A 27595-nucleotide genomic window follows, 5' to 3' on the forward strand; every position below is an offset into this window, starting at 1 on the left:
TAGGTTTAATAATGAATAAAAAAATAGAAATGCGGGTAAGCTACTACCAACAGCATAGTGAACGCATTATTGTGGCCAAGATACACGAAGCCCACGCCTACTACAGTAGTACAAGTTTATATGCCAACTAGCAGATGACGAAGAAATTGAAGAAATGTATGACGAAATAAAAGAAATTATTCAGATAGTGAAGGGAGCCGAAAATTTAATAGTCATGGGTGACTGGAATTCAGTAGTAGGAAAAGGGAGAGAAGGAAACGTAGTAGGTGAATATGGATTGGGGCTAAGAAATGAAAGAGAAAGCCGCCTGGTAGAATTTTGCACAGAGCACAACTTAATCATAGCTAACACTTGGTTCAAGAATCATAAAAGAAGGTTGTATACATGGAAGAACCCTGGAGATACTGACAGATTTCAGATAGATTATATAATGATAAGACAGAGATTTAGGAACCAGTTTTTAAATTGTAAGACATTTCCAGGGGCAGATGTGGACTCTGACCACAATCTATTGGTTATGAACTGTAGATTAAAACTGAAGAAACTGCAAAAAGGTCGGAATTTAAGGAGGTGGGACCTGGATAAACTGACTAAACCAGAGGTTGTACAGAGTTTCAGGGAGAGCGTAAGGGAACAAATGGAAGGAATGGGGGGAAAGAAATACAGTAGAAGAAGAATGGGTAGCTTTGAGGGATGAAGTAGTGAAGACAGCAGAGGATCAAGTAGGTAAAAAGACGAGGGCTAGTAGAAATCCTTGGGTAACAGAAGAAATATTAAATTTAATTGATGAAAGGAGAAAATATAAAAATGCAGTAAATGAAGCAGACAAAAAGGAATACAAACGTCTCAAAAATGAGATCGACAGGAAGTCCAAAATGACTAAGCGAGGATGGCTAGAGGATAAATGTAAGGATGTAGAGGCTTATCTCACTAGGGGTAAGATAGATACTGCCTACAGGAAAATTAAAGAGACCTTTGGAGAAAAGAGAACCACTTGTATGAATATTAAGAGCTCAGATGGAAACCCAGTTCTAAGCAAAGAAGGGAAAGCAGAAAGGTGGAAGGAGTATATAGAGGGTCTATACAATGGCGATGTGCTTGAGGACAATATTATGGAAACGGAAGAGGATGTAGATGAAGATGAAATGGGAGATATGATACTGCGTGAAGAGTTTGACAGAGCACTGAAAGACCTAAGTCAAAACAAGGCCCCGGGAGTAGACAACATTCCATTAGAACTACTGATGGCCTTGGGAGAGCCAGTCCTGACAAAACTCTACCATCTGGTGAGCAAGAAGAATACAATAATTCCAATCCCAAAGAAAGCAGGTGTTGACAGATGTGAAAATTACCGAACTATCAGTTTAATAAGTCACGGCTGCAAAATACTAACGCGAATTCTTTACAGGCGAATGGAAAAACTAGTAGAAGCCGACCTAGGGGAAGAGCAGTTTGGATTCCGTAGAAATATTGGAACACGTGAGGCAATACTGACCCTACGACTTATCTTGGAAGCTAGATTAAGGAAAGGCAAACCTATGTTTCTATCATTTGTAGACTTAGAGAAAGCTTTTAACAATGTTGAGTGGAATACTCTCTTTCAAATTCTGAAGGTGGCAGGGGTAAAATACAGGGAGCGAAATGCTATTTACAATTTGTATAGAAACCAAATGGCAGTTGCAAGAGTCGAGGGGCATGAAAGGGAGGCAGTGGTTGGGAAGGGAGTGAGACAGGGTTGTAGCCTCTCCCCGATGTTATTCAATCTGTATATTGAGCAAGCAGTGAACGAAACAAAAGAAAAATTCGGAGTAGGTATTAAAGTCCATGGAGGAGAAATAAAAACGTTGAGGTTCGCTTATGACAATGTAATTCTGTCAGAGACAGCAAAGTATTTGGAAGAGCAGTTGAACGGAATGGATAGTGTCTTGAAAGGAGGATATAAGATGAACATCAACAAAAGCAAAACGAGGATAATGGAATGTAGTCGAATTAAGTCGGGTGATGCTGAGGGAATTAGATTAGGAAATGAGACACTTAAAGTAGTAAAGGAGTTTTGCAATTTGGGAAGCAAAATAACTGATGATGGTCGAAGTAGAGAGGATATAAAATGTAGACTGGCAATGGCAAGGAAAGCGTTTCTGAAGAAGAGAAATTTGTTAACATCAAGTATAGATTTGAGTATCAGGAAGTCGTTTCTGAAAGTATTTGTATGGAGTGTAGCCATGTATGGAAGTGAAACATGGACGATAAATAGTTTAGACAAAAAGAAAATAGAAGCTTTCGAAATGTGGTGTTACAGAAGAATGCTGAAGATTAGATGGGTAGATCATATAACTAATGAGGAGGTGTTGAATAGGATTGGGGAGAAGAGAAGTTTGTGGCACAACTTGACTAGAAGAAGGGATCGGTTGATAGGACATGTTCTGAGGCATCAAGGGATCACCAATTTAGTATTGGAGGGGCAGCGTGGAGGGTAAAAATTGTGGAGGGAGACCAAGAGATGAATACACTAAGCAGATTGAGAAGGATGTAGGTTGCAGTAGGTACTGGGAGATGAAGAAGCTTGCACAGGATAGAGTAGCATGGAGAGCTGCATCAAACCAGTCTCAGGACTGAAGACCACAACAACAACAACAACACTAAAATCTAAAACAAAACTAATTATGTTTAGCAGTTTCAACATCGAAATGGCCAACAGTGATAAAAATGTTACTAGAACATTTTTTAATGTCTTAAAGGTCACTAAATTTACAATGTACAAATTACACACCAACACGGGATAATGCGTGCTTAGATAATATTATAGTACATTTTTCTAGAGATATGTATGATGTCAGACTTGCCAGTGGAGCCATAGCTGATCATGAACTGTTGATTTTAACATTCTGCTGTGATCAGTTGCCTAAATCAGACACATCAGTCAAAATCAAGTCTAATGCTACGTGGATAAGAGGGCAGAAAGATGAATATATTAATTTATTTATTGACAGATTATCTGATATTAACTCGGGCTTTGTATACAACACACAACCTGGGAAGGGTGCTGGTGAAATGGTGTTTAACAACTTCCTGAAAATACTTGAAAGTTGTGGTACTCCTGCTCACCATTAGTCAAAAGTAGCCCTAAGCATAAACAGAAAAACAAACCGCCAAAAGGGTATACAGATAAGCTAGCTCTCACTAGGGAGGAGATGCTCAGTCTGTACAGAATACATAGAAATTCTTTTAAACAAGGACCTGAGCTATATAATACTTCTTATAGAGCTTATCTGAAATTTAAAAAAAAACTACAAAGACAAACTGTCCTTGGCCAAAAAACATGCATGTGAACATTACATTGAAAGTGCTCCCAATAAATGTAAATCAGCATGGGACATCATCAACCAATATAATTCACAAACCCACACACAAGGTGCAATGCTGGCCCCAGAAGAAGTAAATAATTACTTCCTAACCTCAGTGAGTGAGCTGAAAAACAAAATCAAGCAAAATGGCTCTTGTGCACTAGATCATCTTGGCGCTGTGCCACATAGGAGGCATACTTTCCACTGGAATGTTGTCACCCCAGAGGATATTGTAATAGCTATGGCAAAGTTCACCAACTCCAAAAGTATGGATTGTTATTGGTTCTCTAACTATGTAATGAAAAAAAAAATACACTTTATCTGTCAACCTTTTTCTTTCATTTTTAATTTGTGTTTAGAATCGGGAGTTTTCCAAGATGCACTCAAAACTGCTGAAGTGATACCAGTCTTTAAAAAGGGAGATAAGCATCTGCCCCAAAACTATCGACCAGTTTTTATTGTCCCAATTTTCTCTAAAGTTTTTGAATATCTAATGTACAGCCAACTAAATAACTGTTTTGAAAAGCATGAGCTCCTCTCCAACAGACAGTTTGCATATCAACATGGTAAAAATACCACTACTGCTGTCACTGAAGTTGTTAACCAGGTGTTAACTGCATTCGAAAAGAAGGATCTAGTGTCAGTTATACATTGTGATCTTAGCAAAGCCTTCAACTGCATACCATTTAACACCCTACTTGCAAAACTGGAATTTTATGGCATACTCAAACCATCTTTAGATGTAATCTAATCATATTTAAGTAACAGGAGACAGCTTGTATTAATTAAAAATAGATGCTCCTCACTGAAGGAAGTTCAGACTGGAGTGCCTCAGGGCTCGGTCCAAGGTTCTTTTCTGTTCATCATTGCAATTAATGACTAACCTTACTGTGAAGCAGCAAATTCAATTGTGTGTTATGCAGATGACACAACACTGCTCAATACACACCATGACACAACAGAACTGCATCAGGCAACACTTGAAAAACTAGAACTAGTAATGAATTGGTTTTCTTCTAATGAACTCCTATGTAATACTGATAAAACACAAGAACTAATTCTGAGTTTAACTACAGCTGTTGAAAGGAAATCAGTAAAATTGTTAGGATTCCACGTTGATTCAAAATTAAACTGGGAGGAACATATTAGCCATATCTGCAAGAGAATAGCAAGAGTGTGTTATCTCATCTGGAGACTGACAGGTGTAGTCACTGATGAGTATCTAAAGGTGGTATATTTTGGCCTGTTTCAATCACACATTTCCTATGGCGTATTTTTGTGTGGACATTCTTGCTTTGTCAGTGAAATTCTGAGAATTCAAACAAAAGTAATCAGAATAATGAGCAAAGTTAAGCCTAAGGAACACTGCTGCCCCCTCTTTATCAAGCACATGATATTAACTGTTGTGAATCCATACATCTACACAGCACTGCTTTATGACAAAAGCAACTTAAATGAATTCGAGAGCAGAGAGAACATACATCCCCACAACACCAGAGGCAAACTGGACCTCGACATACCAAGACACAGACTCACAAAGACTGCAAACGCTCACAAAAAAAATGAGTTTAAAACTCTTCAATAAACTTTCAGCATCTGCTTGGTCACTGGCCAGTAATATTTTCAAATGTAAGATTTATGACTGGTTACTCAAACACCCATTTTATAAGATAACAGAATATTTTGAAATAATCACTGACATTAGTATATAAGAATATTCCTAAAAGAAGTGGAATTAAAATGTAAAAACTTTACTGTAAAGTTATTGTTAATTGTATATTTAATGTTCAGACCTATTCCACTGTAATTGGTCGATGGTGAATAAACTGAATACTGAATACTATTATTTTTTGTTGAGCATAGCTTTTATTATCTATATTTTTGCATGAAAAGTGTTTCTTATCTTGGGATCTGCATATTTCATACCTGCTAACACATTATGTGCCATGGTTATTGGAGGAAGCCTGTGGCTCTCAATTAAATTCAGATCTTGCTGACCTCCACCTCCTACCAGCCCAAACCAAACCAGTCCAAAGGACAGCAAGGGGGACTTTGTCCACATAAACTCTGTACAAGGGGATGTGTGATGGAGGACTTGGAGCTAGGCATCAGAGCCATTTTTTTCTCATAGTTAGGGCAATATGGTCCAGAGCCACTTATTTGGACATCATCACCCTTATTTACAGTACCTTTCCTCAAGGACAGGGCTTCCACCTAGCCACCAACTGGTTACTCACCCAACGGCAAGAGATTATCACTTCCGAGTCACCAGCTTAATGGACTTGCCATTAATCTACTAACCAAAAGCCAAGGCTTATACCAGAGACTGGAAGCTGATCCAGCTACAAAAATATCCAAGTTATCACTATTCTCTTGAAACTAAGCTTTGATAATAAATTTGAGATTTGTTACATACTAAATGTGACAAAGTTAAGTAAATAAACTTGAAATAAATAATCATGGATTCCAAATTTCCTATCTGCTGTTTCATTTGAGCTTAGAAGGTAGCACTTTTTCTGTATCACTCTAGTTTTTTTACGGCTCAGTCTGTGACAGATCTCAGCCAAAGACATGATTTAGATTTAAACTTTTCCCCTGTTCAGTTTTGTGGTTGAGAACTGCCTGGTAAGGGATCATTGTGAAGAGGATGAACACAGTCATTTATGAATTTGAGCATACAATGGTTGAATATTACAGAGTAACAGGAAACTCTGAAGGGAGAGTTGGATAGACCGAATTTTATGTAAGAGAGATTAGTGAGCTGAAGTTGAAAGAGAATTAAGACTTGTTTTTGAGGGAAGAATTCACTACTGAAAATAACATCAGCAAATGATGTGACTTTTGTTGACAATAATGAGTAATGCTTTGAAGGAAACAACCGGCCGCTGTGTCTGAGCAGTTCTACGCGCTTCAGTCCGGAACCGCGCTGCTGCTACGGTCACAGGTTCAAATCCTGCCTCAGCCCTGGATGTGTGTGATGTCCTTAGGTTGGTTAGGTTTAAGTAGTTCTAAGTCTAGGGAACTGATGATCTCAGACGTTAAGTCCCATAGTGCGTAATGCTCAGAGCCATTTGAATTTTTTTTTAAAAAGGAAACAAAGATAACACATGACACAAATATGCCAACCTCTACAGTGAAAATTTGGTGATTCTGAAATAGATACATAAGGAAACAGAGGAATTGATAAAACATGTGAAAAGAATCGGAACCTAATAGCGGTACATGACTGGGTTGCTATAGTTGGATAGAGAAAGGAAGCCAGAATTATTGAAGAATAGGCTGGTGGAAAGAATTGGAGAGGACAAAGATTTCTGGAGTTGGGTTGTAGGTTTTAACTGGTTGCAGTGTACACCTGTTGCCAAAATATGAGGTTTATTCGAAAAGTAATGTCTGATTGATCACAAAATGGAAACCACAATGAAAATCCAATGAAGCTTTGCACAGATGTGTTGGGCATGTCTCTAGCATGCCTGTCAATAACATCATGTTGCTCTTTTCAGTTCTGAGTGCACAGTGAGCACATAAAGGTGCCTAGATAATAGTATTTTCCGCCAATGGTGTGTGCCTGCTGAGATATTTTGCCTGATTTTGTGCAACCCTACATAATGTAACTGTCATACATTTCATTTTAAGTGACAATTTTTGGCCGCACGCTGCAGGGGCAATGAAGGCAACAGACAACATTTTGCTGCAGCAAATGAGCTGCAGACCAGTGTACAGAATTGGCAGGAAGCACAGATGGCTGTCTTGTATGAGGAGCGTATTGGAAAGTTGGTACAACACTATAACAAATGTCTTGGTGTGGCGACTATGTAGAGAAGTAGCTGGAGGTTGTAGCTAACTGTTCTGAATAAAACATTTTTGAATTTCACTGTGGTTTCCATTTCGCAACTGATCAGACCTTACTTGCCAAATAACCCTTGTCATTAGAAAAGAAGATATACTTTGACGAGTAAGATCTCAGTTTGACGAGCTTTCACATGTGTGAGATGCGTACACTGAATCTGGGCTGCCCCTCCTTTTCTTTTTAAGGTCATACCAATAGAAGAACTGAACAGTACTATAACAGCCTCTTTCTGCCTTACATTATATCGTTTTTCAATTACTTGCTGAGTCCACGATTCTTTCAGATGCCTCATCATTTTAGTAACAGTAAAATGTATTAAGGGCAATTATGAAACTTCTTGGCAGATTAAAATTGTGTACCGGACCAAGACGAACTCGGGACCTTCCCCTTTGACAGGCAAATGCTCTGCTGACTCAGCTACCCAAGCTCAACTCATGACCCATTCTCACAGCTTTGCCTCCATAAGCACCTCATCTCCTACCCTCCAAACTCACAGAAACTCTTCTGTGGAACTTGCAAGACTAACACTCCTGGAAGAAAGGATATTATGGAGACATGGCTTAGCCACAGCCTGGGGAAATTTTTACAGAATGAAATTTTCACTCTGCAGTGGAGTGTGTGTTGATATGAAACTTCCTGGTAGATTAAAACTGTGTATCAAACTGAGACTCAAACTTGGAACCTTAGCCATTGGTAGTCAAGTGCTCTGCCAACTGAGTTACCCAAGCACAAATCACAACTAGTCTTGGTCCAGCACACAGTTCTAATCTGCGAGGAAGTTTTATGTTGGTGCACTCCTCTGCGACGTGAAAATATCATTCTGAATGACAGGTTATATTCATACTTCCTTATTTTCTTTTTGAGTCTTGATATCACATTGCGAACTTTTTAAATAATACCTGTTCTGTATTGTTCCAGCTCAATGAATGGCAAAATCTGGTCAATAACTCATTTTCATATGAATTACACCATATCACATTCCCCCTGAAGGGAGATACTAGTGAGTGGAGACGTTTATTCAAACCTTGTGCAGCTCAAAGATTATTTCTGCCTGTGAGTAACTGCAGATAACTATAATACTCAATAAAATGATGTCAGTATTATACATAATGTTTGCATTTATTATTTACAGACAGTTCTGAGCCACATTGATGCTCTTTTGTATGTGGATACAGATACCTTATTTCTTGGACCATTAGAGGATGTGTGGAGACACTTTGAACTTATGAATTCATCTCAGATAGCAGCTTTAACTCCTGAACATGAAGATCCAAATACTGGCTGGTACAACAGATTTGCCAGGCATCCATATTATGGAAAACTAGGTATGTTAGTTTGGGTTGCTCATATGCCTTTGATAATTGTCTAGTGATATCTCATAATCTGTAGTTCCAGGGAACTGTTTATATGAATCTTCTGTAAACTTTGTTTACTATTAACAAGTAATTTATATCATCATGCGTCTGACTGGTTCATGCAGTTTGTAGGCAAAAGTCTTGGGGATACAATACATTGAATGCCAGGATATGCATCTCAGGGTGTATAAGTGCAGGCATTGTGTATAAACATGTTTCTTGTGAAGAATGAGTCTTCGAAGTAAACAGAGTTGAAATGAAGCCTGATTGTAGGTGGCTCCACGAATTAGGTTTGTCAGTGGAGTTGTGTACAGTCAATTCCATTGTGCAGTATGGTTACTCTAAAGATGAAATTTAATACTTGCACCAGGAGCGTCACACTTGTAAGCATAAAAACAACTGATTAGTAATGCTGAACTCTAAAGAATACTGTGTGAACCAATTGTTAGACATGGTTAACTAGACAATTTCCATTATTGCTCAGGTAGGGAGGTCAGTGAAGTGTTGCACAAAAAATTAGTAAGGAAATGGGAGAGTAAAATTTACTAAGTGCAAACAGCCACCATTACAAAATAATGGTGAAGTTTCGAAAGCTGTGCAATACAAGAAGAGTTAACATTTTAATACTGTTACTTGGTCACAAAGGTAGCAACTTCGACATTCTTCAGTGAGACTGCAAATGAGCTAAGCAGAAAATCGTTAGAAAAGTGCAGAGTGGACTACCTTCAAAATGTTACCTAGCAGGGGTTTAACTAAGCAGTAAAGGCTCAGTAATAAATTTGTTACACATACATAGCAGATCTGAACATCGTTGACAACTCTAGAACAGCAGAAATGATTTGGTCATTATGGATGACATCGTAGAGCAGAGCCTGTCCTCAATGACATAAATACTCCGTCCCCACTAGCCTAGACCACTCAGTAAGTAGGATCAATGGCATTCATATTGTTTGTACCCTATTTTCCGATTATGGTATGGTAACATCTTGTATGAGAGTGTTCTAATGTTGGTCGTATGCTTGCTACCTTATGAGAAGGTCAGTAATTCATAGCCATGAATAATGAAATTCTAGCACTCAGTACTGAAGTCAGCACAGCAGCCACCACTGATCTCTCTCTCTCTCTCTCTCTCTCTCTCTCTCTCTCTCTCTCTCTCTCTCTCTCTCTCTCTCTCTCACACACACACACACACACACACACACACACACACACACACACACACACACACACCATGGTGGTCACCACCCCTGCAGCGCTATTGACGGGGCAGCGGACGGCAAACCACCGCACAAGGGTGTTGTAGACTTCCATTGTGAGTTGGAGCAGCATCCTCGGCAATCTAGAGTCCATTGGTGGATTCAGCAGATTCCTCTCTGGCTTACATAGCCATCGACCATTGCACAAGTTGTGGCAATGATTTGTATTCTGAGTAATAAATGAAATAATCTTGAATACTGTTTCATTGCATCTAACAATGCCATGCAGGTCCTTTGTCGCATCCTTACAAAACTTGTAGGGGTTTCCAGCCTGGCAGTCGGCGACCATAACAAATTGGTTTTGGAAGTGCTTCAGCCCAGTGTCAGTAAGTGTTGTAGGGCAACACCAGCAGCAAGTCACAGAGGGTGGGTCAAGGAGAAGACATTGTCGTGTGTTCTCAAAAGAAGGAAATATATTCTTTGCTATGTCCAGGTTAAGACTTAGACCTTGAAGATACCTTATATAGACAGAGAGAACTGGCAGATTTGTTGCAGTTAAAGGGTAATATTTAGCAAGGGTATTTTGTTCCAGCACTTTGTAAAACTTAACAGGACATAGTGCGCCATTTGATACATTTGTTCCAGCAATATGTACTACATGTAGAAAATACAGTCACATGGTAGAAAATTGTTCAGATTGTCATTGGTTAACGATTAGGTGTAGGAATTAGGTGTGATTATTTTGTTTTTGCATTTGTGACACTTGAGTTAGTGTCAGAAGTAATACTAGTTTGATTCGTTTGAAACAGAGAAAGGTAAATTGCGCAAAAATGTCACATACACAGACAGTTAGTACTAAAAAGGGATCATATAGAATAAGTTTCCAAATTGTTAGAGGATAATGAACTACAGAACACACTTAATGTACAACTAAGTCAGCAATTACAAGCTTTATTGACACAACAGCAACTATAATCAGGTTTGATCGAAGTTAAAACTGTAGTAAATGTTCACCCCTTCATCTGGTGATCCTTCAGCCATAAATCTCATAACCCCCTTCTCTCCAGGAAAACAACAGAGGACATTACTGTGTTTTAAGATGATGTGTTAGCCACATTAAGTAGCTGGTCAGATGAAACCTGCTCGTGGATGGCCAAGTTACGTATCATGGGTCAGGCTAAAAATCTATATCTTGTATCATGAAGTGCTTAATATGTTGCCCACATTCAGTGACTTAGCAGAGGGTTTGCATCAGGTGTATAGAAAACTGAACAGTACACAGGTTTTTAGGGAGAAACTAAATATTTTAGGACAGAAGATGAATGAAACAGTGACATTATTTTCTGACAGAATATGCAAAATTGATTCACAGACTTAAGAGCTGCCGCACAAGCCAAGTGCATGCAGAGTCTTGCTCAGAAGCAGAAAATACAACACTGGACATGTTTCTCAGATGGGTCTACCCAAGTTTTTCATGATGAGTGTGAGTGGGATACCCTGAGGAATTAGGCTTATATTGCTATAAATTTGCAAGAAGTGGATAGTGCAGCTATGATGCATACTGAATGGAAGATATTCAGATCTGGTAAAGAATGTTATGGTTGTGGGCAGCAGGGGCATTAAGATGCAGGGTTTCCAACCACAATTCTATAATTGCCAACAGTTTGGGCATAAGGTTTGGGATTGTGAATTTAGAAAACAGGGAAAGTGCAGTGCGAAAAAGAAACAGTTAAACACCAATGGAGAATGTTCCTTCCATTGGGAAACATTCCCAGTAAATCGCAGTACTGTAGAAATATCTGCAGAGACAGATTCTTGTTGATAATGTGGATAAACAAAAGGAAGTATAAGTTTTTAGTAGATACTGGGGCACAAACATCAGTTGTGAACCTGGATCTTATGGACAAGTGGAGACTGAAAATACCGAGATACAGATTGTGCTCAATAGGGCTAAAAAAGATAGATTCAGTGAGGACAACACAGCTTAAATTTAGTTAGGAACCACATGGTTTCAGGAGCAAATGGAAGTGTTTCCAACTGTGGGGCAGGGACTTTCTGCAATATTTGAAGTAGACTCGTTGCTTAGGCACCATGCTAGAATCAACCGTTTGCACTGAACTGTTGAACTCGACGGAGATTCATTTTTGATGGGTGCAACAGTTGCAGATGTTTCTGTGTCACAAGGTACACTATCGCTAAGGCAGTACCAACTAAACTATTTGCAAGTACATTAAAAGTTTATATGCAGACTGAAGTGACAAATGGAAAATTTATACCAGGTCCTGGATTCAAACCCACGTCTCCTGCTCACTGGGCAGATATGCCAACCTCTCTGCCAGGGTGGCTTAGTGGTTAGCACATCTGCCTACTGAGCTTGAGACCTGGGTCCAAATCCTGTTGTTGCTACAAAGTTTAATTTGTCACTTCAATCTGCATTTATACATCACTTCAAAAGGTGTCTATCACCATATTGTTTCATTTTACATTAAAAGTTGTTTCGTATGACTAACTACCAGCAGGTACAAGAAAGTAATTTGGGTTAAGATAGATGTCAATGTTCCACAACAAGCATTATGTTTAATAGGATGTCCTTTACCAGCCACACTTGTAGCACATCGCTGTATTCCATCAGGTAGTTGTCACCACTGCATCGTAAGCAGTATAGATTACCAAAAGATCTCCAAGTGTTATGGTGATATTAGTTTTTATTAATGCAGTCTACTTTTGTCTCATAAAGAGCATAAATCGTGGAAAGGGAACAACCATCCATGACATTACTGTGGAATGGATTCATCCTAGTAAGTAAGAGTGTTTAGAGTAAAAGGTAAAAACAGCAAGCTAGAAAAATAATATTTTCCTTGGGTAAGATGTTCTAAAGGAACAAACAGTTCAGAGTAGTCAGTATGTAAGATAGTTAACCAAGCAGATAGAAAGAGGTAAAATTCAGCCTAAATTTTATTCAAGTGGAGGGGAATGTTACACTACAAATTATGAAAGAAACAGAAGTGTAAAATTTTGTAAATGTGAACAGCTGACATTACTCAGTCACATGGAAGTATCAACAGCCGCCAGCTGGGAATCGTAAACATTTCAACACTGTTACTCAGGCAGGAAGACAGGAACCTCAACACTCTTGAACAAGACTGTGAGCAAATCCAGCAAAAAATCATTAGAAGAGTGCAGACTGGACTGCATTCGTAACATTATGTAAGAGACACTAGTTAGGTTGCAGCGTTGCTTTGCAGGGTTTTGACTAAGCAGTAAAGACACAGTAACAAATTAATTAAGCAAATATAGTGGAACTGAAGACCACTGACAACTTGAAAAGCAAAACCGATAAGGTCACTATGAATGACATCGTATAGTGGAGCCTCTCCTCGATGACATGAATACTCCACCTCCACTATTGAAGAGCACTCAATCAGTAGGATTGTGTTCATATCATTCAGACTCTATTTTCTGGTTATGATATAGTAACATCTTGTGTGTGAGTGTCCTAGTGTTGGTGTTACACTTGCCGCCTCACGAGAAGATCACCAATCTGTAGCTGAAGATAATGAAATCCAGCATCCGTTACTGAAGTCAGCACATCAGCCAGAAGTAACAGGTAACCCAGGGGTCTACCAATACAATTCTGGTCCAGCACAGAATTTGCCCTAACGCTTCAGTGTCGCACCAGACTGGCAGCCTACTAAACTAGTGAGCCAGGTTCAGCTTTCAGCACAACATCCGACATTGCGATCCACCTAATAGGACAATGTGAGCAATGACCTGAGAGGTATTTCATGCTCCCCGAAATGGCATGTGGAGAAAAACAAACACACACACACACACACACACACACACACACACACCCCTTTATAACATAACAAATGATGAAACAAAGTAAGCAGTAGATACCAATAATTAAAAATTTATTGCAAAAGTATAAGAAATGCAACTTTCAATAAATAAATTTTATATCCAGCTGAGTGGGAAATTAATGTCTATCAGTAAGAGAACTGCTGAAATTGGAACTGTAGAATCGATAATAAATGACATTGTGATAGTGTAGGTAGTTTTTAAAAGTTACCTAGTGATACCCATGAGTCTTTCTATTTTAGTTTAATATGTTTTTAATAATATCAATGTGCAAATTGAGTAGAGAATGATGAAAATAAACCCATGAAAGACAGAAAAATGCATAGAGATGTAGCCTATCATACGGTTAACCTTTCATTAATGTTCAACACAGTCATTGCTTTGCTACTTGCTTAAGAAGATGTAATCTCAAAATTAGGCTGTCATTACAACTGCTGTGTGTTAAGGTTTGTGTACTCTAATGCTTACTGTGTGGCATACAGAAACACACACATTGTGTCATTCTCTTGAGACAAACACGGATAGCTAAACAGACATTGTTTTTCAAGAAGTTATATCAATTAAATTTACAGTGAAAATTATCCGAAGAGTGCCAACTTTGTAAGGAATTTATACTGGGTGTAAAGTTGTTTTAAATCTTTCTCAGTGAACTACATTTAATAATAAAACACTGCAAATATGTTTATTTCATTTTACTAGTCTGTTGACCTACTAATATTTTATAAGAAATTTCATGTGACAAAATTACAAAAAGTGAAACACTGGGAGAATCCTGTTATTGACAAAGAAACCATAATCAGTTCCCAAAAGTATCGACATTGAAAATTAGTGACCAAAGGTGGAAAATGATACTGCAGTCATTTGACTTGAAGTCTACACTGTTTTAGATGTGGGTCATCTAAACCGTAAAGTCCCGTAATATAATTTCTTGGTTGTGTGGTAGTTGACGTACATTGCATCAGTGCTGAACTACAAAAATCTGTAGAATATGTGAAAAGATTTAATAATTTTTTTCCCATTATTTACCAGTGTGTGAAAATTAATATTACGTTACAGCAACAATAAAATATGTTTCATGGAATATTACTATGCAATGCATTGACTTTCTTGAATGGTGTGAAGAAAAAACTAACAAGTAAGAGAGGGTCATATAAAGAGACTTGAACTGTATGGAAAGATTGACATGTATCGCTTTGTTGTCATTAAAGTGCACAAACATTTCAGATTGCAGTGTCGTAATACTTTCTCATCTTGCTTCATTTTATTGGAAGCACTTCTGTCACAAAAAGTACATTTACTGAAGAACATTTATCATATGTGAAACTGATACAACATAATAAGTACTTCATTCTTCAGTACTTCATTGTCATGAAGTTAATCATCTTTTAGTTTCAGGGAGGATGTGTTGATAACACTAAAAAAACTGTGAAATTTACACATTTAATCAGCAATACTGATTTGTATTCACATGTTATGGCTTTGTTTTGTCATATGATCACTGTTGTAATGATAACAGAAACTTCGTTGATACTATGCTATGCAAGATTATATATCAATAAATTTAATCACAGGTAACTACAAAACTTGGGAGTACTGAACATATCACTATTGTTGTCATACCTTTGTGTCAGCTTGGTATGCTGCCATTGGTATTTCTGACTATTGTCATTTTCTTTGTTAAGGACTAGTGTCAAAGACTTATCTTACAAGCCAGCACTAAATATTTCAGTTCTTAGCTGTACATAGATTCCATGCGGGTCTCCTGTCAGCCTGAAAATATTTTAAAATATTTTGTTTGTAATTATTGTTAACAAGCTCCTTCTCAGTTGCAGTATATTTTCACTATCCCGTTTGCTACAGTATTATTGATTGCTGCTCAGTGATTGCTTAGAAGGCTGAAAATTTATTACACGTGTGTTTTTTGTCTGCATAGGAGTCAACTCTGGTGTTATGTTAATGAATCTTACCAGGATGCGCACTTTCCGGTGGACAGACTATGTTGTACCAATATATAAAGAATACAAACTGAAGATAACATGGGGAGATCAAGACATTATAAACATAATATTCCACTTTCACCCAGGTATGCACAACATGCTTTGGATATGATATATTATATTTTGGAAAGAGAGAGAGAGAGAGAGAGAGAGAGAGAGAGAGAGAGAGAGAGAGAGAGAAAACTTGTTGGAGGTATTTAGCTTTTGTATTTTAAATTTGTTCACAGATATTACTAAACATGTTTGAGTGTACTATTGTCTCGTGATCTAATGCTCATAAAGCCTATAGCAACATGGAAGATTTAAGAATCTGGTGTTGCAGAAATAATACTCATGGTACTTTGTTTTCTTTAGTTAAAAGAAAACTTTGATTAAAAGATAGGTTCAAGACAATAGTAAGTTGCTCAGTGGTTTTGTTCTAGATTAAATTACATCTGATAGACAGTACTGGTGCAACCTATGGATCATAAATTTTCAATTATTACCTTAAAAAATCAAATTGTAGCTGGGAAACATTGTGGTAGTGGTGATAGTCCTCTACATATCAGCACTCAATGTAACAGATTTTTCCCATCAACAGATTATTTAGTGGAGACGACAGTTGTGGAAGACTGCATTTTGGCTGTTCATGAAACAGTTTACATAGAAAATTACCTCATAATTCTAGAAATGACTGCCTCATAAGGTTTTATTCATCTGAGGAAAGTGAAAAAACTCACTCACAGGTGAGGCAAAATTCAATAGCCCAAAGAAACAGTATCTTAGTCTGTGTACTGTACAGAATCAGTAGGCATGTCTTCATGGAGCAAAAACCATCCCCGTAGACAGCTCTCCTGTAATGCTTTTTCATGACAGCTACCCCTCCCCCGCAAAAAAACACAAAAAAAATGCACCCTCGTCATCTTACTTGTCTGATAATGATTGGGCCATGGTCTTTCTTGGCACTGGTCAATCCAGATTTCGACTTCTCCTTTGTCTAGGAGTCATAGCAATTTATCCAGCACTGAGCTGAAAAGGTAATAGGGATTGGTCTGACACAGCTGCAACATTTCTGCTGCTGTCTCAATTTGGAGGACTTTCTTGAACCTGTGTGAGCACTGGTGGAACCCAGTTGGGGGTGACCTCTATTTTGTTCAAAATGTTGTGTGATATGTTAAAAATTGAGCCACAACTGATCTTGAATTTTTCACTGTCACCTCAATTGTGGTATGGCAGTCTTGGAGTACCAGGGCACCCACTTCTATTAAGAGTCCTGGTTCTTTGCAGGGAAATAGTGTGCCACTCCACTCATCATCATTCAGATTTACTTGACTACACTTGAAGGGCCTATAACACTCATAGTGTCATGTTGATGCATTGTTGCTGTACACTTCGACCCCCTCAGCATGAGAAAATGAATTGTTGTGTGTTGCTTCGTTTTCTCAATGGGCTGTATCATTTTGTTTTGGTTGCTTTTGTGACATGCTGTTGTACTGTGGCACAGTATCAGGACTGCAGATATGTACTTGCAAGTAAAAAATTTTTGAGGTGGTAATTAAAACTTTGACTGCCACTCATATTTGCCAAGAGCAAGTGGTCCAACAACTTTGGTGCACACACTGAGGCAAGGATACTAGTTCTCTTCATGAAGGTTTTAAATCAGTCCCATGCATTTTCATCTTGGCCTCTGTCAGCCAGCTTTCGTTTCACAGTAGCGGCTAAAAATTCGTTGAAATTGGTGGGTTGCTGACACTTTCAAAAGAAAGTCTGCGTGGACAGTAAGAGATTACGACAAAGTTCTTAAATGTGTAAAATTGTGTACACTGGCTGAAGTAGCCCCATTTTTAAGTGAAGGGTAACAGTTGGCTTTAAAAGTAGGTATTCTCCTTCTTCACAAAAAAAAGTTTTTTAAGGCTTGTCAGAATGATAAATCAAAGAAAAAGGAAGAAAAAACATGAAATGGGCTAGATCAGTACAGATCAGGGAAACTCATATTTCCCGCCAAAAAATTATGGATATCTAACTTGACTTCAGTTCTGTTGTCACACTGTTAATTTCATTACTGAATTTGTAGTGTACACATAGAGAATTATTGCCAGAAGTTGTATGTCCAGAAAAAAAGTAAGTATTGAGCTGGAGAAAGCAGCTGCATTTAACCCGTAGGTGTTGCAGTATGTGTTAAATACTTAACTCTGTTTTGTATATAAGGCTGTCTGTAAGTAGTTTAACCACACTTCAGCAATGTTGGTTATAATGGTGTCATAAATGCCAACTGACTAAAAGAAAGTGTACAGAAAACATTTAATCAACCGTAAAACACCATAAAACTATGCTTACCAATCAACCTGAATCACTTTACCACCCACCATACACTAACAGACTGCTGTTATCATTGCGGGAAACAGAATACCTGAATTGGAAAAATCTGAGATTTATGGGAACTAAATGTGTTTAAAGTGCTGTTTATGTCAGCCCTTATGAAAACTTGCAGAGTACTATATTTTGGCTGTTTAGGAAACATTTCACCTTAAAAATACACCTCGTAATTCTGGAAATGCCTGTCTCATAATGTAAATGGTTTCTTCATGTGAGGAAAGTGGAGGATAGTGAGTGAGTTTCTTTAGGTAAGCCACTTTTAAAAAAATAAACTTAACATAAGGCAGCTTCAAGTTGATATGATTTTTCCAATTTCTGTTCCACTTCTAGTCTCATATCTTCCTCTCATCAGTTACAGTTGATACTTACGTGACTGGAAGAATAGTCTGCTCAGACAGGTTTTAATTTCTTCCTAGAGAAAACGGTTTGTGTTGATTGTAAATGTATTTGTTCTCTTTTTACACCTCCAGAACTAAGGCTGTGGGATACTGTTATACATTTTAAGTAGACGGTGTGGTTTTTAGGTATCTTATTTGATAGCAAACTTACTTGGCTGCCACATCTCAACGAGTTCAAAACAAGAACCCTTAAAGCTCTGGATATCATGAAGTGCTTGAATGGTAAGAACTGGGGTGCAGATAGATCCTGTTTGCTGCAGTTCTTTAAGGATTTTGTGCAATCACATCATGATTGTGGTTGTACGGTCTATGGCTGGGCATGACCAACGTATTTAAAGATGCTGGACTCTGTACACCCCAAGGGCATCAGATTGCCCACAGGAGACTATAGGATGAGCCCTATACCGAGCTTTTGTGCAGAAGCAGAGGAGCTGCCATTAGCTGCTCAGCAGCACTTCCTTGTGGTTAAACAGACGCTCAAGCTCCAGTCATTTCTGACTTGGTTGGCTTTCCCTGCAGCTATTAATATCTGTGAATCTTTAGAATGACTCTGTTGCAACCATCCACAAGGGACGAAACCAGTCAGTATATGGGCAAAGCAGCTTTTATTGGGTCTGGGAGTGTGTCCGCCAAACATACAGAGGGAGGGTTGGTGCAAACCTCCACCCTGGTTGTTATTGAAACCTAGATTAATTTTAGGTTTGACAGAGTGCAACAAATTGTTCACTCCAGACTACGTTATTAAGAATAAATTTATTACCATTTTAAATTAGTACTAGGACTCTACCATGATATGCACTGATGGGTCCAAGGAGGGGGATGTTGTTGGTTGTTCTGTCATTTTTCTTGCCTCTGTCTTTAGGTTCCATCTGCCTGGTGCATCTACTATCTTTGACACTGAATTCTATGTGGTTTTTAATGCTGTGGATCAGATGAAATGTGAATGTGGATCCAAATTCATCATATGCTCTGACTCACTTAGTGTGCTGCAGACAATCCGGCCTATGTATCCAGCAGATATAACTGTCCGGAACATCCATGATGCCATTCTGCACTTTGAAAAGACAGAGGAAGGGGGTCTCATTCTGCTGGGTACCAGGACACACGGATATCTGTGGGAATGAGATGGCCGACACCACGACCAAGGAGGCATGTACCCTTCACAACATAACTGACTCTGTGCCCTGCATTGTCGTTGCTGTGATGGCCTGTCATGCATCTTTGGGAGAAAGAGTTGCTGATCATGCCAGAAAATAAGTTGTGATCGGGAAGAGACTGTGTGGCCATGGCGCACCTCTTTTCAGCCAGTTACAAGCGATGCAGTCTGTTTAATTTATTTATTTCTCCATCAGTCTTCTGGCTGATTTGATGTGGCCCACCACGACTTCCTTTCCTGTGCTAACCTCTTCATCTCAGAGTAGCACTTGCAACCTACATCCTCAATTATTTGCTGGATGTATTCCAGATGTATTCCAGTCTTTGTCTTCCTCTACAGTTTTTACCTCTACAGCTCCCTCTAGTACCATGGAAGTCATTCCCTCATGTCTTACAAGATATCCTGTCATACTGTCACTTCTCTTTATCAATGTGTTTCACATATTCCTTTCTTCTCCGATTCTGCAAGAACCTCCTCATTCTTTACCTTATCAGTCCACCTAATTTTCAACATTCGTCTGTAGCACCACATCTCAAATGCTTCGATTCTGTTCTGTTCCAGTTTTCCCACAGTCCATGTTTCACTACCATACAATGCTGTACTCCAGACATACATTCTCAGAAAATTCTTCTTCAGACTAAGGCCGATATTTGATATTGTATTGTATGGAACTGGGGACCTAGAGACGCCAGAGAGACTTCATCCCCGCCATAGCCCGCAGTGGTACACAGCAGGCTACAGCAGTTCACTCACCCCACTGCCGCCCCACACCGAACTCAGGGTTATTGTGTGGTTCGGCCCCCAGTGGAACATCCCTCCCCCCCCCTCTTTCCCCCGGAAACGTCATACACCAGACGAGTGTAACCCCAATGTTTGCATGGTAGAGCAATTATGGTGTACACGTATGTGGAGAAAGTATTTGCGCCGCAATCGCCAACATAGTGTAACTGAGGTGGAATAAGGGGAACCAGCCTGCATTTGCCAAGCCATATGCAAAACCGCCTTAAAAACCATCCACAGACTGGCCAGCACACCGGACCTCATCACTAACCCGCGTGGCGGATTTGTGCCGGGGGACCGGCGGCACGCCTTCCCACCCAGAAAGCAGTGCGTTAGACCGCATGGCTAACCGGGCAGGCTATATTTGATATTAGTAGACTTCTCTTGGCCTGGAATACCCTTTTTGCCATTGCCAGTCTGCTTTTGATGTCCTCCTTGCTCTGTCCATCATTGGTTATTTTACTGCCTAGGCAGCAGAATTCTTTAACTTCATCTACTTCGTGACCATCAATCCTGATGTTAAGTTTCTCGCTGTTCTCATATCTACTACTTCTCATTACTTTCGTATTTGTTCAGTTTACTCTCAGTCCATATTCTGTACTCATTAGACTGTTCATTCTCTTCAGCAAATCATGTAATTCTTCTTCACTTTCACTCAGGATAGAAATGTCATCAGTGAATCGTATCATTGATATCCTTTCACCTTGAATTTTAATTCCACTCCTGAACCTTTCTTTTATTTCAATCACTGCTTCCTCGATGAACAGATTGAACAGTAGGGGTGAAAGGCTACATCCTTGTCTTACACCCTTTTTAATATGAGCACTTGATACTTGGTTGTCCACTCTTATTATTTCCTCTTGGCTGTTGTACGTATTGTATATGGCCTGTCTCTCCCTATAGCTTACCCTGCTTTTTTCAGAATTTCAAACATCTTGCACCATTTTACACTGTCGAATGCTTATTCCAGGTCGACAAATCCTATGAACGTGTCTTGATTTTTCTTTAGTCTTCCTTCCATTATTAACTGCAATGTCAGAATTGCCTCTCTCCTGCCTTTACCTTTCCTAAAGCCAAGCTGATCGTCATCTAGCGCATCCTCAATTTTCTTTTCCGTTCTTCTGTATATTATTCTTGTAAGCAACTTGGATGCATCAGCTGTTAAGCTGATTGTGCAATAATTCTTGCACTTGTCAGCTCTTGCCGTCTTCAGAATTGTGCACATGATGTTTTTCCGAAAGTCAGATGGTATGTCATCAGAGTCACACATTCTACACACCAACATCAATAGTTGTTTTATTGCCACTTCCCCCAATGATTTTAGAAATTCTGATGGAATGTTACCTATTTCTTTTGCCAGATTTGATCTTAAGTCCTCCAAAGCTCTTTTAAATTCTTATTCTCATACTGGATCCACTATCTCTTCTAAATTGACTCCTGTTTCTTCCTCTATCACATCAGACAAATCTTTCCCCATAGAGGCTTTCAATGTAATCTTTCCACCTATCCGCTCTCTCTCCTCACCATTTAACAGTGGAATTCCCTTTGCACTCTTAATGTTATGATCCTTGCTTTTAATGTCACTGAAGGTTGTTTTGACTTTCCTGCATGCTGAGTCTGTCCTTCCGACAATCATTTCTTCTTCGATGTCTTCACATTTTTCCTGCAGCCATTTCATCTTAGCTTCCCTGCACTTCCTATTTATTTCATACCTCAGTGACATGTATTTCTGTATTTCTGAGTTTCCCGGAACATTTATATACTTCCTTCTATCATCGATCAATTGAAGTATTGCTTCTGTTACCCATGGTTTCTTCACTGTTACCTTCTATGTACCTAAATTTTCCTTCTCAACTTCTGTGATGGCCCTTTTTAGAGAAGTCCATTCCGCTGCCTATTGAGCTATTCCTTATTGCTGTATCTATAGCCTTAGAGAACTTAAACTCTATCTCGTCATTCCTTAGTACTTCTGTATCCCACTTCTTTGCGTATTGATTCTTTCTGACTAATGTCTTAAACTTCAACCTACTCTTCATGACTACTAATATCTGCTCCTGGGTACACCTTACAATCCAGTATCCAATTTCAGAATCTCTGTCTAACCATGATGTAATCTAACTGAAATCTTCCCATATCACCCGGCCTTTTCCAAGTATACCTCCTCCTTTTGTGACTCTTGAACACGGTATTCGCTATTACTGGCTGAAATTTGTTGCAGAACTCAGACTTTCTCCTCTCTCATTCCTTGTCCCAAGCCCATATTCTCCTGTAACCTTTTCTTCTACTCCTTCCCCTACGATTGCATTCCAGTCCCCCATGACTATTAGATTTTCATCCCCCTTTACATACTGTATTATGCTTTCAATATCCTCATACACTTTCTCTATCTCATAATCTTCAGCTTGCGATGTCAGCATGTATACCTGAACTGTCGCTGTCGGTGTTGGTTTGCTGTTGATTCTGATAAGAACAACCCCGTGGAAATCGGGTTAACAACCCTATGGAAATCGGGTTTTCTGCTGGATATCAGTGTTTCCAAACAAGATATTTCGACGTCATTACTTGACGTCTTCATCAGGTGTGACCTGAGGCTTGTCTCAGTAAGTAATGATGTCGAAATATCGTTTGGAAGACGCTGATATCCGGCAGAAAACCCGATTTCCACGAGATGTCATCAAATCGCCGGGAAAGTGTAAGAAATTACAAGAACAGCCCTGTCTCTGAACTGTTCATAGAAACACACTCTCTGCCCTGTCTTCCTATTCATAACGAATCCTATTCCCATTATACCAATTTCTGCTGCTGTTGATGTTACTCTATACTCATCTGACCAGAAATCCTTTTTATCTTTCCATTTCGCTTCACTGATCCCTACTGTACCCAGATTGAGCCTTTGCATTTCCCTTTTCAGATTTTCTAGTTTCCCTACCACATTCAAGCTTCTGACATTCCACGCCCCGACTCGTAACCTCCACCTTGGCCAGCCCCCCCCCCCTCCCCCCCCCCCCCCCCCCACCCCCTGAAGATCCGAATGGGGGACTGTTCCAGAATCTTTTGCCAATGGAGAAATCATCATGACACTTTCTCAATTGCAGGCCACATGTCCTGTGGATACACATTACGTGTCTTTAATGCAGTGGTTTCCATTGAATTTTGCATCCTCATGCCATTGATCATAACTGATTCTTCTGCCTTCAGGGGCAGTTTCCAACCCTAGGACAAGTGAGTGCCCTGAATCTCTGTCCGCTCCTGCGCCCTCTTTGACAAGGCCATTGGCAGAATGAGAGTTACTTCTTATGCTGCCAATGCTGATTAATAATCAGAATTTAATCATCAGCGGGATTCAAACCCAGGACCAAAGACTTTTGATTATGAATCAAAGATGCTACCCCCTAGACCATGAGTATGAATACATCACTTTAATATGACTTTGAATAGGACAAAGCTCCCTGACCCATGGCTTTCTTGAGAGACATGAAGAACTGCCTGTTTATGATGCATGTGGTGTGCTGATTACAGTTCGCCACATTTTGACTGTATTTCATATAGTGACAAGACAGTTCAAGCTGGTTTACCTGGTTCACCAACAGACCTGCCCTTGATTTTAGGTGATAATGAGCTGAAGGTGGCACATGTTTTACGATTTTGTTTTTTGTCTTTCCTTCTACCTAAGCTCTTTGGTAGAAGCATTTAGTATGTTAGATTCTGGACTTGCCTCTTAGTGGCTGTCCAGACCAGATATCATTGTTTGTAATGGTGTGTATTGACTAGCTCGCTCCAGTGTACTGTTCAGGGGAGTAGACTGTGTTCATGTAAAAAACAGTACAGGGGCTCATGTTGTATCCTCATTTTTTATTTATTTATTTATTTATTTATTTATTTATTTAGACATACAGTTCTGTAGGACCAAATTGAGGAGCAAATCTCAGAGGTCATGGAATGTGTCAATACATGAAATTACAACATGAAAGTAATAACAAACAAAATAAAACGTTTAATGAACCCAAGAAAGTCAAGCCATAAGTTTAAGTAAGCACAATCAGCAATGTAACATAAGAATCAGCTTAATTTTTCAAGGAACTCTTCAACAGAATAGAAGGACTGACCCATGAGCAAACTCTTTGCTTTCGATTTGAAAGCACATGGGTTACTGCTAAGGTTTTTCAATTTTTGTGGTAGCTTATTGAAAATGGATGCAGCAGTATACTGCACACCTTTCTGCACAAAAGTTACGGAAGTGCGATCCAAAAACAGATTGGATTTCTGCCGATTATTAACTGAGTGAAAGCTGCTAAGCCTTGGGAATAAGCTGATGTTGTAAACAAGAAACGACATCAAAGAATATGTATATTGAGAGGCCAATGTCAAAATACCCAGACTAATGAACTGGGGTTGACAAGAGGCTCACGAACTTACACCACTTATTGCCTGAACTGCCTGTTTCTGAGCCAAAAATATCCTTTTAGAATGGGAAGAGTTACTCCAAAATATAATACCATACATCATAAGTTAATGAAAATAAGCAAAGTAGTCTAATTTGCACGTTGAACGATCACTTACTTCAGATACCGTTCAAATAGTAAAAATGGCAGCATTAAGTCTTTCAACAAGATCCTGAATGTGGCCTTTATGTGAATGCCTAGAAATCTGAACTGTTCAGTTTCACTAATCATATGCCCATTCTGCAAAATTAAAAAATCGGTTTTGTTGAATTATGTGTTGGAAACAGTAAAAACTTAGTCTTACTGTGATTTAGAGTTAGTTTATTTTCTATAACCCATGAACTTGTCATGAACTGCCCTCTTTGAAACTGAGCCAATGTTGCACACAACATCCTTTACTACCAAGCTAGTGTCATCAGCAAACAGAAATATTTTAGATTTACCTGTAATACTAGAGGGCTTATCATTTATATAAATAAGGAACAGGAGTGGCCCCAACACTGATCCCTGGGGCACCCCCCACTTGATCCTAGCTCACTCAGATCCCACATCACAGCCATTCTCAACACTATGAATAAAGACCTTTTGCTGTCTGTTGTTAAAATAAGAGCTGAACCAGTTGTGAGCTACTCCTCGAATACCATAATGGTCCAACTTCTGGAGCAAAATTTTGTGATCAACACAATAAAACACCTTAGTTAAATCAAAAAATATGGCTAGCATTTGAAACCTTTTGTTTAATCCATCCAGTACCTTACAGAGAAAAGAGAATATTGCGTTTTCAGTTGTTAAATGACTTGTGAAGTTGAACTGTACATTTGATAGCAAATCATGTGATATAAAATGATCATTCCTAAAGGAAAAATTACAAATATGGCTAAATACAGGGCTAACATGTGCGGCACAGTACTTTAATAGTCTGCTAGGCACTCCATCATAACCATGAGAGTCCTTACTCCTCAGTGATTTAATTATTGACTCAATCTCCCTCTTGTCTGTATCACAAAGGAGTATTTCAGACATCAATCTCGGAAAGGCATTTGCCAAGAAAGTTATATGATTCTGTGTGGAAACTAAATTTTTATTTAATTCACCAGCAATGCCCAGAAAATGATTGTTAAATACTGTTCATATATCTGATTTACCAATAACAGAAATATTTTTACTATGAATTGACTTTATATCGTCAACCTAGTGCTGCTGACCAGACACTTCTTTCCCAACTGACCATATGGTTTTAATTTTATCCTGTGAATTAGCTATTCTGTTTGTATGGAACTTACTAATTGCTTTTCTTATAACATTTTTAAGCACCTCACAATACTGTTTGTAAGGGCTACTGTAGCTTGATTGTTACTGCTTTTAACATTTTGATATAATTCTTGCTTTTTTGTATTTGATATCCTTATCCCACTAGTCAGCCACCCAGTCTGCCTTTTACTGCTAGTACCCCATTTAGAACGTTGTAATGGAAAGCAGCTCTCAAAGAGCATGAGAAATTTGTTAAGGAAAGTGTTATATTTGTCATCTATGTTATCAGCACTATAGACATCCCGCCACTTTTGTTCCTTAATGAGGTTTAAAAAAACTATATTGCCATTGCATTATATTTTCTTCATAGTTTGTAATTATATGTGACATTTGTGTGAGTACAAAAGCCTTTTAGTGTTAAAATTTGTGCATCATGGTCTGAAAGGCCATCCACCCTTTTACTAACAGAATGTCCATCTAATAATGAAGAATGAATAAAAATATTGTCTGTGGCTGTGCTACTGTTCTCCTGCACCCTTGTTGGAAAAACTACAGTCTGCATCAGATCATATGAGTTTAGGAGATCTACCAACATCCTTTTTCTTGCACAATCATACACAAAATTAATATTGAAGTCACCACATATAACTAATTTTTGGTGCTTCCTATAAAGTGAACAAAGAATCCTCTCTAGCTTGAGCAGAAACGATCTGAAATCAGAGTTAGGGGACCTATATATAAACAACAATTAGAAGTTTAGTTTCACTAAATTCAACTGCCCCAGCACAACATTCAAATATCAGTTCAGTGCAGTGCCATTATACATCTATGGACTCAAATGGAATACAATTGTTTTACATACACGGCCACTCCCCCATTCCACAAGGAACTCCTTGTAAAACAGCCAGCTTTTCTATATCATGGTAAAGGAAGCCTCTGAGTTGTCAAATTACTTAAGTGGTCCTCCAGTATACCAGTAATGTCAGAGTCAACATCTCTAAGCAGTTCACTAACTTTATCTCTGATATCTCTTATATTTTGATGAAATATACTAATTCCTGCTCTACGTGGATACCCAACCTCCTCTGGAGGTGATTCCGTAGTTAGAGGGACTTCCTTTAAGCAGCTATAAGTATCAGCTGACTTCTATCTAAAAAAGGTGCAACTCTAAAACCAACTACTACAGGAATTTTTCCATGAGTGATCCCACCATCTTCCCTACACTATCACCTATGAGCTTTGCCAGCCTTCCCTTCCAATACCTATTGAGGTGCAGGCCATTCGTGGTGAAAACCGATCTACTGATAGACTCAGCTGGCACCACTGCAATGTGACCCATGTGCTCAGCCATCAGTGCTTTCTCCAGCCCAGTGTTAACACACCTAATAGGTACATTAAGATGAAGCCAATCATGAAGCTGAAACAGTTGCATGAAATGCACATTAGTGCCACCAGTTTGAGTAGCTATCTTTACCAGGTCACCACCTACATCATATTCCCCATCCCTATCCAGACTATTCCCTGCTCCACCCACAATCACTATCTGATCTTCTTTCATAAAATTCCTACATAACTCCCCTGTGCTTTCAGTCACGTGAGCCAACCCTGCACTA

At 38.9% G+C, this 27595-nt stretch overlaps 1 protein-coding gene across 2 annotated transcripts in view; it reads left to right on the forward strand.

The window, feature by feature from the left end:
- LOC126471432 (glucoside xylosyltransferase 1) overlaps positions 1–27595 on the forward strand; it is a 158671-nt gene that overhangs the window by 92473 nt on the left and 38603 nt on the right. For both annotated transcript variants that reach the window (XM_050099591.1, XM_050099592.1), the window contains exons 3-5: positions 8110–8244; positions 8324–8516; positions 15537–15686. In XM_050099591.1, the coding sequence (XP_049955548.1) occupies positions 8110–8244; positions 8324–8516; positions 15537–15686 (478 nt within the window). The remainder of the gene's footprint in view (positions 1–8109; positions 8245–8323; positions 8517–15536; positions 15687–27595) is intronic.

The sequence above is a fragment of the Schistocerca serialis genome, chromosome 3 (genome assembly GCF_023864345.2).
Source record: "Schistocerca serialis cubense isolate TAMUIC-IGC-003099 chromosome 3, iqSchSeri2.2, whole genome shotgun sequence".
Taxonomy (NCBI): Eukaryota; Metazoa; Arthropoda; class Insecta; order Orthoptera; family Acrididae; genus Schistocerca; species Schistocerca serialis.